General features: G+C 36.2%; 1 protein-coding gene across 1 annotated transcript; it reads right to left on the bottom strand.

Moving 5' to 3' along the window:
• Positions 1-1,172: 1,172 nt before the first annotated feature.
• On the bottom strand, positions 1,173-10,365 carry LOC130710583 (uncharacterized). The gene is made up of 18 exons (XM_057559903.1): positions 9,810-10,365; positions 8,994-9,513; positions 8,638-8,898; positions 8,321-8,412; positions 7,566-7,775; positions 7,085-7,486; positions 6,019-6,191; positions 5,779-5,872; positions 5,628-5,684; positions 5,284-5,424; positions 5,102-5,170; positions 3,802-3,915; positions 3,469-3,630; positions 3,248-3,376; positions 2,991-3,092; positions 2,839-2,918; positions 2,223-2,363; positions 1,173-1,993 (listed from the first exon to the last, which is right to left on the bottom strand). Exons 1-18 carry the CDS (start codon positions 10,296-10,298, stop codon positions 1,408-1,410), a joined length of 3,822 nt encoding a protein of 1,273 aa, XP_057415886.1. The 5' UTR covers positions 10,299-10,365; the 3' UTR covers positions 1,173-1,407.
• Between the last annotated feature and the right edge of the window lie 1,906 nt (positions 10,366-12,271).

The following is a 12,271-nucleotide window of genomic DNA, read 5'->3' as shown; positions in this document are numbered from 1 at the left end:
TGGAAACTGAAACTTACAATTGAATTTATAGTGACTTCGTCTTCCCAAGACTTTTCATGACCAACTGCACGAATTATAATTCATGTTTCCAACATGGAGAATTTTCTCTTCAATAAATAAGTAGTTGAGCTAAGTGAGATATTTCTCAAGTTTCATTAACAATAGGACAATACATGTCTGTTGTTTGAAATTTTTGTCCTTGTAACATGCTGCTGTCGTCCATGTTTCAAATTTCGTTTTCAAAGTTTCTTTTGTTTATAATCAACAATAACAAAATTAGTGCGGTAATGGACTGCTAGTTATGACTTGATTTAGTTAGGTAAGCTGATTTATGTTGGATAAATTAAAGTGAACCAACCAAATCTACTACTACTATGTATTTAAAGTTTTTTCACACCAAATTTATTCATGGTACCCAACTCCTGAGGATTCGAATCAAATCTTTTATACTCCTATGGAAATGAAGAATCTTCCGAATCCATTTATTTGCAGTATTTTCTTCCCTTAAAATAAAAATACAATTTAGTAACCCAACAACTACAATAGGTAGGCCTTTATTTTGTTGAATAGGTAGCCTTCTGTATAAACAACGCATTGTTGTAAAGAGTGATACAAACTACGTAAGGATTGACAAGAAAAAAGACTCATGCATAGGAAAGGCACTTCACTTTAAGCAAACAATTTTAGAGTAAAATTATATATTAGTACTTAACATATGTACAATGTACCTATTAGTTCTTCCAACGAGATATTTTATTGTTCTAGCTTTAAAATGATTGCTTTGAGAGAAAGAAGAACGATTTTAATTCACAAGTAAACAGTAATCAGTGCCATAGTAAAGAACTACATTGATTCTATTTCACTGTGATTTCAACCAATGAAATTGGTTTTTCATGGGGTTTAGCGGAAGTTAAGCTGGGTTAAATGAATATATATTTTTCAGAACACACTATTCTTGCATTTCGGAAAATAATTGTTCATAACAATTAGGATTTTACTTATAAATCATGTACAGTGAATTAAAAAAATTTACAACTATGAGCTAGCATGCTTGATAGACTTGACCTTGCAGAATAATATACTACAAAACTCACATTTGAAACGTTAATTGTTTCAATATTGTATCACAATGGAAATCAAGTACACAATAATATGAAGTTGAAAACATGTCATAATTTAAAACATTTTGTTAAATTAAACTATATGAACGAATATACATGAGAAGTCGTGTACAAATAACAAATAGGAACCAAAAAGCCTGCTTCCCTTTCTAATCAATTGAATACATTAAAATAAAATACACTTGATTTAGCTTCATCTTACACTTTATGGGGCTTCAAAATTGGTATAATGCTATTATTATCTAAATACTGCAAAACATGGCACAACAATCAGCGCTGGCGCTACTTACATTTTTTTCTTTCCCTTGCCACCTTTCTTGTGAGTCTTTTTTAGTTTCAAGCCTTTCAGGGACAGCACACCAGAGGCACTCTGGCCTTCAAGCTTTTTTGTCATCTTTACAACACTGGCCATACCTTTTCTTGCAGTCGACCGGTGCTGTGGGCGACGACTCATCATTTTCCGATCAAGTGGCCAATATGCGTAAGGTTCAAGCTTGTCCTTCCTCTTAACATCTCCGCTTGCTTTTTTGCTAGCATATTCCTTCCCTGTGTAAGCCCAACCAGAGTCGGATGTTTTTCTCCGCTTCTGTCCTTTAGTTCCTGACTTCGCAGACAAATGAGTATCCCGCTCACTCCTAGCATCATAGTCTGGGTCATCAGGTTTTTCGTTCTTCCATTCCTCTTCCTCACGGATAATCAAACGTCCTTCAGAATCCACCTCCATCTCATCATCTAATCTCGACTTTCTTTTGAGATTATCAGACGATCTAAGAGCTGACCTTGTTTTCTGCCGATCAAGCAAATCAAGTGGCTCATCATCGGACTGGTCAGAAAAGTGCTCGGGCAAATTCTTCTTTAGTCTGATATTGGACCTAGATGAACAAGCAACATTATTAGTTGAAATTGATTATCAGAAGCTTAGACAGGTTCTATAATACCCATCATGGATAACTGCCGATTTACACAATGCAATCTAAATTTTTTTTTTTAAAAGATCAAAAGCAAGCGTGAATCCAAGAATAAGGACTCTTTCTACTTTACAATGAAGCAGAGTATTGAAAAGAATTTATAAGAATAAACAAAATAAAAGGTAAAGTTTACCTAAATGAAGAAGCTGCTGATTTGAGACGTAAAGACTTGCCCCCTCTGGACATTGTCTTGGCATTCAGGTATTCCGCATCACTATTGCCGCTATCTTCATCAAAATCCGAGAAGACTTTTGTGTGATTCCACCTACTTTGCCTGGAAATAAAACTTCATGACTTTTGGCCGGGTGCAGCTTTAGATATGGCTTGCAAATTTAACTTAGCAGAATATAGTATATGCACTAAAATAAATTGATTAGGGCTTTCATCAAGCACTATATTTAAAATTACAAAGCCTAATCACAACCTAAATAATACCCAATTTGTGGAAAAAAAAAATTGAGGAACAAAATGTGGATAACTTTGGGCCCAACAAGTATGTCATTTTAAAAAGGCTGTTTGTGTCTTGAAAATGATATCGTTGGTCAACCAAACTTAAAACCCATTCTCTATCACTTAAAATAACTTCTCACTGGAAGTAAAAATCTTCTCACTGAAAATAATAGTTTACTAAAAGCTCAATATGCACTAGGGAGTAGGGACTATATGTAAAACACTAGTACATCAATGCGCATGGGGACGATATTCAAAGTTCCACGCTACGCATCATGCAAATAAGCACAAGATCATACCTGGATGTCGTTGCTTTTGAAAGATGAGATCTAGTTTCTTCAGATTTAGCCCCTCGATTCCTCTCTTTGCGCTCCTTGATCTGTTTCAAAAATGGATTGTAAATTCCAGAAAGACTTCTATATAAAAGAATCATTACGGCTCTTCAATATACCTTGCGTATGTTGGTTAGAAGCTTAATATGTTCATCAGGAAGAACTGCTTTAACAGCCTCCAGTCCACACTTCGTAACAAGCATTCCCAAAATAAGTTTAACCTGAAAAGAATTTGAATCTCTGTTTACAATCTGAAGTTCTGAACCACTTAGGCCATAGCTACAATTCTTAGATGACAGCCATCCAAAACAAATCAATGAAATTGCATTAATAAACTTAAGAAAAAATGATCACATATGACAACCAAAACAACAACCTTTGCTTTGAAATGATTTTTGGTGTTGTCTTGCCACTTCAGCAAACCCTCCACCATACTTCTGAGGTGCAATTGCAACCCTTCTGCTTGTGATTTGGCTACTAATACCTTTAATAAACCTAGATTAGCCTGAAGCATGAAGTGACAGGATACTTACTTAGCAGGTCAAGGAAATAAAGCAGTCAGTAATGCATTTAACCAACAAATAAAATTAAACAAACCTTAATTATCTCTCTATTTTTCCGCTGGAGGAGGAGAAACGTGGATGGGAGCAAGTTAAAAGCAGTTAAAACAAGATCGGAGAACTCATAAGCCAAACGAGCCAAACCTTTGGCCGCGGCACTTATCATATGTGGTGTTTCCCCAGCAAGGCCACCAGCAACCTAAGCTCACAAAACAGCACAAAATAGAATTACTCCATGTGGAATCCTATAAATTATGCATTGTTAAACCACAGATAGTTGAAGATGACATCAAGTAAGACCAGAAAAAAAGTGGTCTGACGTTGATTACTATTGAGGATGAAAAACATGAAATTTAAATTGGATATTTACCATGTTGAAAAATTGAAGCAGGTTTTCTCTGTTCCCACCTCTCTCCTCATCCCCAAATGCATGGGCAATTTCAACAAGAATATCATAAGCCCTGTTCCTGGTTTTTTTATTAGCCTGCAAGGATACTCTTCCAAATTTAGCACCTCAGCAATCTTTTGAAGTAAAAATAGAAGCTATTGATGAATACGAGTAATGTCCATGCAAATTAATCACAAACAGCTTATTCATTCTTCTTTCAACATGATACACACACACAGACTAATAAAAATCACATTTATCACAAACGGCTTATTGACACAGCTCAGCAAACACAAGAATAGCCATCCCACCCTATATCGACAGTTCAATTTTTCATCAAAAGAAAAGTGATAATTTAGAGAGAAGGGGGGGGGGGAATCAGAGTGGTGCTGTAAAAAGGTCAAGTGCACATACACTCAAACTTTCCATATCTGCCACTAACCCAAATGTAAATTTAGAAATTACAGAAAAAATTTCAGCCATGCTCCATCAATAACTATTTACATCATCGATTCCTCTCCCAGCCCCCAAATAATGGATTTCGTGGAATAGAACAAAGGATCTCAAACCAATAGCACCCCTAATTTCTATATACTGATACTAAAAAAAAATGACGGATGTCGGAATCAACGGCTAATCCGAATCATATCCTTCAAGTGGCACATTGCTTTTTACCCCATCGTTTCAAACGAAGTTTTACCTTAACATTCTTATAGTTTATATTCAGTATTTAATTGATTAGGCTAATATGTAACTGAAGCTCAAGGCTTCCTATATGTGGAGCCATCTGTGCTTGCTGGAACTACAGGTCTGCTTGAGATGCAGAGTTCTCCCACATGAAGGATCTTGGTGAAAATCACAAGTATCTAAGGTTATTTGACCCTTAAATACCATCATTTTGGATGATGGGGTGCGCAACGTTATGTGGGTTACACGGGAAACATGAACTCTAAAAGTCGAAACACTACATGTCTCATGTTGCAGGATGGTTGCCCTATGTGGTTTGTAATTTGTAAATGTATTTGCAACAGTGTACTACTAATTAACAGCTATAAATGGATGTATCAGAAAGGTATGATTTGGATTATAAAGTACCATTGCACAAAGCCCCTGCCCCCAAACTGTGGATAATGAAGAAATGTGACAACTGACAACCCCAAAGAAAAATGCAGCAGAGCCAATAGAACACATTGCATACCGAGTCATTTATTACAAATAAAAACTGCGTGGAAAAGGGCACTTAAAAGTGCAAGGCTAAATGTTTCCACAATTAACATATTACCTCTTTAAGAGCAAGTATTATTTCAGTAAGGAAAGAACCAACAATTTCTCGCCAGTGCTCCAGATTATCCTGCATGCATCCATAATTTCAGATTCTTTAATATTTACAACATATCAGATGCAGCAAGACAAATAGAAGTTTCAGGTAAACAAACATGGAAGCAACAACTCTGCTTTGAATACCTTTGATTTTGAGACATGGACAATTAAGAAGTAAAGGCAATCAAGCCTGTGACGTTTGGCAGAAAAATGGCATGAAGGAAGAATGTCAATCATAAGCCCAAGCAATTCCTCAAACTTCAAAGAAAGAAAATCATCTTTGCTCTGTCAAGAAAAATCCAACAATAGAACTGTCAGCTGAAATGTTGTAGTAGCATGAAACTAGCTTAGCAGCAAATATTACCAATTTATAAGCTATTTTGTGGTGCTCCAAGAATGATAATGATAAATCAATAAATTAATACTAAGATACTTTGAAACTTGTGTTATCAGAAAATCAATAATAGAGTAGAGTATAGAAAAAATACCCTGAGAATGATTGAAAGTACTTTGTATGCCTTCTTCTGCAGGACACCTTCAACATCCTGTAAAGAATAATCGCTATAACCATCAAAACTTTCCTATGTGAAAAAAGGTTTCAGAAGTTCATAAGTAATGCACTATATCTCTCAGCCAAACCTGAAATGCTGGCTTTATTGCTTGAAATAATAAAGCAATACACTCCTCATTTAAACCCGGCAACAGAGAAACTGCAAAATCCAGAAGCTGAGCCCTGGAACAAAAATAAATTAAGTAAATAAATGCAGACACCCCACTCAAAAATAAGAAAACTAGGTAAAATACATTACAAACATTCCCCCCCCCCCTCATTAAAACAATCTTTTTCGACACAATGGACAGAATAGATGATTATCAAACCTGATAACTAATGGAGACACATTATTTGATGCATCATCAATCTGCATAGAATCTTTCGAATTTCCTGCTTTACTGGCCTTTTGAGTGCATTTATAAAGCTGCCACATTTTCTCTCCAAATAATTTGCATATATATTCACTATCTGCTATAGAAGCAATGTCACCAATCGTGCGCTGTAAATGAAGTAAAATCATTATTAACTTCTAGTACAATTTAAATGTAACAAATAAAGGACCAGTTCATTTCTCAACTCTCAAGTAATGAAGAAACCCACCAGAAAATAAAGCACTTAATAATCTGTTCATTTAAAGGGTAAACCAAGAAATATTATTATGACCAAGAACTTGTATAGATGACAGCATTTTAAGATTTAGGAACCAACCTATAGGGTGGAAAGATGGGACCTTAAACAAATTCCCAAAGAAACATTACTGGCAGAAATTGCCCAGATATAAAAAAATCAAGTATTGATTTTGAAACTTTAAAGTAGCTATTTTTCAACTTAAGGAATGAAAACAGTTGCCATTCGATAGCATTTCCAAAGATTACCATCAATCTAATGAAGATCTGTGAGCTTTACTAATTCTTGGATCTGCCCATCTATGCAATATGTCCCGTGCAATATTCACTATTGAAGAACTAAAACTTGAAATAACACTTTAAGAGATTATTGTTCTATATATATGTACATATATATCATCAATGATAAATTTCTTTAATTAACGACGAAATCATGACTTAAAACTGATTTCCTAGGCAAATGAGTGAGCTTGGACCATGATATATATGTACATATATATAGAACAGCGCCCAAAGCCCAAATACTAATGAGAATTATTTCTTGGACACTTACAAAAGCCAAATACAATGAAAACTGAAACATGTGCCCCAGATAATAAAAGCATAGAACATAGAACCATTTGAGAACAATAACATACAGAATGGAAAGCTCTAATTTAATGTTGTGCCAATATACATGCACATATTAGGGAAGCATGCATTCTGCCTAACTACAATAAATTGAAGCAACTATTACCAATTATCCCAATTCACTTAATTTTAGTACCTGCAAACAGCCACCATCATCTTTTGTAGTATTCAAGAATACTTCTGACAGTTCTTTCAGCAAGTTCCTTGCAGATGACTTCAGCTCATTCAGATTTTCTGTTGCTACCTGCTGCGAATAATGAACCAAAACTTCTTCTTTGACCACATCTTGCCCAGCACAATCCTGGTCATTTGAGTCCTTAATATTCTTATTCTGTTGAATCAGAAGCTGCAAGCTAGTGCATATTATTCCACGAAGATCAGGTTCTTCTTTTAGCTTCTTACGTAAATGTTTCTCTAGAGACTTGAAACTTTTAGCTGTGTCCAAAGGATAGTTACAAAATGAAGGCAGCAAAGACCATAAAGAGTAAGCAAGTGCATCTGCATTCCTTGACGACACCATGAGTCCCCGATTCTCAAGCTGCAAAAAGTACAAAGTGGAAATGCATAAATATCATGCAGAGCAACAATAATGCAACTCATAATTAAATGTTTCATACCTTCTGAGCCTTCTCCTTTACACGTTCAATCATAGGCAAAATCTCTTCTGTAAAATAGTTTAATCGCGCCCCAACAATATATTGTTTCAGAATTGGAAAAAGCCAAATATTTGCATCAGATAAATCTTCAGCCTCCAAATTCAGAGGTATAAGGGATAATAAAGTTTCAGGTCCCATTGCAGCAAGAGCAGATCCAACGCATACATGCAACTGCATATTAGAATGTACCAGTAGTCCGCATCAGTAATTTGTGGACATAAAATTATAAAATCAGAGAAATTCCCAGATCATCCAACAACAACCAATAAACCCATGATTTGGCCATGAAATGGACCAAGAAAAAAGGAAAACTCAAATTCATCAACAGTTATTGAACATATAAATCAATAGATATTAAATACTATAGCTCTTACAGCTATTTATCGTTACCAGCTAATCATACATGCATTACTCATCAACAAAATTAATACCCCTGTTGATACATATTACAGGGGATGAACCCATATCTGGCACCTACAATAACAGGGTTGTTAAAAATCACCTAGAAACTTTTGAACCTTCAAGATTACAATATAATCCGAAAGACATCTAACTCTTTACAGGTCAGCTAATAATACAAGAAACTGCTCAAAATTGGGACATATGGCCCTGGCTAGGAATATAGAATATATCCAAGGAAATTGAATAAGATCAACAGCTCTACATCCATATAATTTAGTGAAAAGTTAAAAATGACATAGAAAATATAGTTACACCTGTTTCCTAAAAGGAAAATCTTCATCAGGCAGCTTTTGCATATCTTCCAAGTTTTTGATTATTCCTCTCATAAAATACGGAGAATTATTTCCTGCAATTATAATAGTGATCTCCAACATTAGTAACAAGAAGTTTACACCATGCAGATATTAGATGAAAGAGAATACGAAAAGATCATAACTTCATAAGCAGAAGCTAACAAAGAAACAAGGCGAAGCACAACACCGAGTTGTAAATTAAACAATAATACATACGAAAGATTAATAAGTCTACGTAAGAAAGTAAAACAAGTATTGGTTGATAGCAAACAAAATACCTAATTTTTGAAACATAGCCGAAACAATTTGAAATACTCTGTCCCAGACAGCAGCATAGTGATAATCAAGTAAGCTCTCAATAGTTGCACAAATTTTTTCAATAATCGTGGGCGCTGACCTCCTTGGTTCTCCGTTTTTGCTCAAAGTGAGCTGGTCCACTCCCTGTTTAATCAAACTTTCATCGACACAAGAATTGATCATGCTTTTGAGTGCATCTGTGGCCGCATATATGGCCTCTTCATATTCAGATGCTAAAATATCTGCATATTCAAGAGAAAAATAGTAAACTTCCATAGTTTCCTTCTGATAAGTGGTGACTATATGCACAGACACAATAAAATTCAAAATATCTTACCTTTGAGAGCATTAAAAACAATGGGAAGCTTAATTATGCATAGTTGCCTGTTAAGAGTATAAATTTTCTTCATTCCAACATCAAGCAAACGAGTAGTAAATGTCAATCCATCTCCAGACATCTCATTTGATGAGATGGAAAGAGCTAATGAGCTTAACAATTCAAGTAGGGCTTCAGGGGAAATTTCTGCTGAAGGGTTAAGACAGAGAAAATTCAAAGCATCTGTTATGCGCCTCGTGACTAGAGGATGACGTAGATCCAAGAGGGTTTTGAAGTGCTTAAGAATGCTGGTCTTGTATTTTAGTGACAAAAAAGGCAGACATTCTTTCAAGGCATCAAGAACATCCAGAACCTGCTGTGCTCCTTTAGTTCCTTCACCACTATTTGCATTTGCTCCACCGGCAAGCAAAAGAAACCTCTCAAGTAAGCTCGTGACACCTTCGCTTGCAGATGCCAGAAGTGAAGAACTTTGAAAGTTTAACAAGACATCACGAAGACACAAATGTGATTGCCTTCTAACCTGTGTAAACATTTAATTAGCACACAACATTCAAGTATGTACTCAAGTTTAGCAAGCACCCCGCGTCCTGATCCAAAATCATCAGGACGCGGAAGCTGTCTTGTCGAGAACTGATCAAAAGCCATGTAACCTTCCTACACTACTCTATCTATGTATTACCCCAAATTTAGAATTCAAAACATCAACACACAGAATCAACAGAATAAAACAATTCAACTCGCCGAAACCATTAACTAGTAACTACTAAGTACTAACACACTCGAAAATCCGAAAGACAAATTCAAATGGGAATTCACCTTAGGTCGCGAATCAGTGAGGAACACCAGCAAGACATTGAACAAGGGAGAGACATCAGACCAGTCAACAGTGTCCCTACTGATCAGCAAATGCGAGAGGCACTTGATTCCACTGACAGCGCCGCTCTCGGAAACCGAAGGCGACTGGAGAACACGGACGATGAAGTTAGATAAGAACTCTCTCTGCGTCTTCAGCACAGGGACGGGGACCCCGGCGATGAGGAGGGAGAGGATGGTGAGGAGTGCGTCGATGCTGTGATTGTGAGGGTTCGGTTCAGAAGCGAAGCTGCGGAGGGAACTGCAGGTGGCGCCGAAGTAGGCGACGGGGGAGGAAGGCATGTTGCGTTCCTTGAGCTCCTGCGAGATGACGCCGACGGTGGCGCAGAGGTGCTGGTGATTCTCGGCGGTGGAGTTGCCGAAGCGAGAGAGGATTGAATTGCAGAAATCATCATCATCGCCGTTTGTGAATGAAGGTTCCTCCATTTTCATCGGTGTGAAGTAAAACCCTAGCTAAGTTCTCACGGCAAAAAGGGTTTTATTATGCGCAGAAGAAGAATGAAACCTAATCAAACTGATTTTTAACTTCGCGGGAATTATTGGGCCGAGATAACTCATCAATAACGCTTTTCTAGCTGTCCGAAATTATTGGACCGAGGCCCAATGAAAAAAATAAGAAAGTGTGTTTTTTTCTTTAATTATTGAGACTTGTAGAATTGAGTTTTGAACCAACAAGGTGTAGCACAACTGGTAGATAGTTGAGCTCCTTAAACATTTAATCCAGGGTTCGATTCTTGGACGATGCGTATGGAGAAGCATTTGTTGGGAGAGGCTTACCCACTTAATGTGATCTCCGAGCCTCGGATGATTAGTCTCACGGCTGCCGGCTGTGTGGATACCTTGGGAAACCAAAAAAGAATTGAGTTTTGAGTTTTTTTGATAATTTGAGTTTTCATAGCAACTCAAGAGAGGGAAATTTGATGCAAAACAATGTTATTTTAATATGGTAAAAAGGGGAAAGGCTTGTGGCAGAACTGTAATGGAAGAAAATGGGTAGATTGTGGAGTTCATTTAAGATTTTTTTATGCTTGTTGAGTTAGAGTAAAAAGTTAGTAGAGTTGATTAAAGTAGTGTAGATGATGTATTATTATGGAAAATATAAAGAATAATATAAAATTTAGGGTTAATCATCATATTGGTTCATGTATTTGTCTCGTGGTCTGAAGTAAGTCCCTCCCCGGAAAATTTACAAATTTGGGTCATCTCGTTTGCAATTTGTTTGGAACAGGCCCTCGCCGGAGCCTGGAGCTCCGGCGAGTGATGAATAAGCATGTTGACTGTGTTAGTAGTAGGCTTACGTGGATTTAAAAAAAATGAAAAATTACACATTCTAAAATTAAATCAAATTAACAAAATTAAAAACCAAATCAACCCTAATTCTAAATCCATAATTCATCATCTTCTTCAACATCATGAGTGTTTTTGATCTAAATTTTTTTATTTAATTATTGAGACTTGTAGAATTGAGTTTTGAGTTTTTTGATAATTTGAGTTCAAACATGGATCTATGTCGGCAGTTTCTTGCTCACTGACAATTCATAGAGAAGGAGTTGCTCTACCATTGGAGCCACATAGTTCCTCCACCTAGGCAATGCAGAGTTATTGATTTCACCTTCAAAATTGTGTCTAGTTTGAAAAATGAAGTGTTAGACTGGACGCAATTCTAGCAGTTAAATCGATTACAAAGCAAGAAAATAGTTGTATTACATTATATAGGAAAATTGATTAAGGAAGTGATTTTTTGTTGTTATAAAGAGGGGCAAGGCCCCAACAACAAGAAAATAAACTACTTAGAAGCATAAACAACATCAGTGGACGACGCCACCCAACCATCTTGACCAAACAGGCTATGGCATTGATAACTTCATAATAATGTATTTTTCTTTTGTTTTTTTTTTCTTTCTTGACCCCTACTTTAGAAAAATCATTTCATTAGTGATTAGATTCTAAAATAGTTTCTAGGTTAAATAGGTTTAGGTGCATATTTCTTAGTGTTGATTGTAGCATGAAGTTGTTTCTGACGGCTAGGAACACTCAATTTAGTTTTTTACAATTACTTTCTTATTGTGGCATATTGCCGCAAAATACTCTTTCTTGTTATAAACCTGCAAACTAATAGAGTTTATAACCCCCCTCCCCCCCCCCCCAAATTATGCATGTCCGAAAGGTTGCTTAAAAAACAACGCTAAATGTGGCGAGTGTAACTTTAGGATTTTTCAAAATCGCCGCTAAACGCTTTGTGGAGGTTGGCTACTAAACGATGAAACCCCCCCCCCTGATAAATTAGCTTTTTTTTGTAGTGCTAATCCACATAGAACTAGAGTGATTTAATTCAAACTTTAATTTACTTAGAATTATTTAGACATCCCCACACAAAATGTTTGAGTATTATAATTGGTGTTTAT

This window comes from Lotus japonicus, chromosome 4 (genome assembly GCF_012489685.1).
Source record: "Lotus japonicus ecotype B-129 chromosome 4, LjGifu_v1.2".
Lineage (NCBI taxonomy): Eukaryota > Viridiplantae > Streptophyta > Magnoliopsida > Fabales > Fabaceae > Lotus > Lotus japonicus.
The sequence above is the reverse complement of the archived record's forward strand: the minus strand, read 5'-3'. Positions and strand labels throughout refer to the sequence as shown.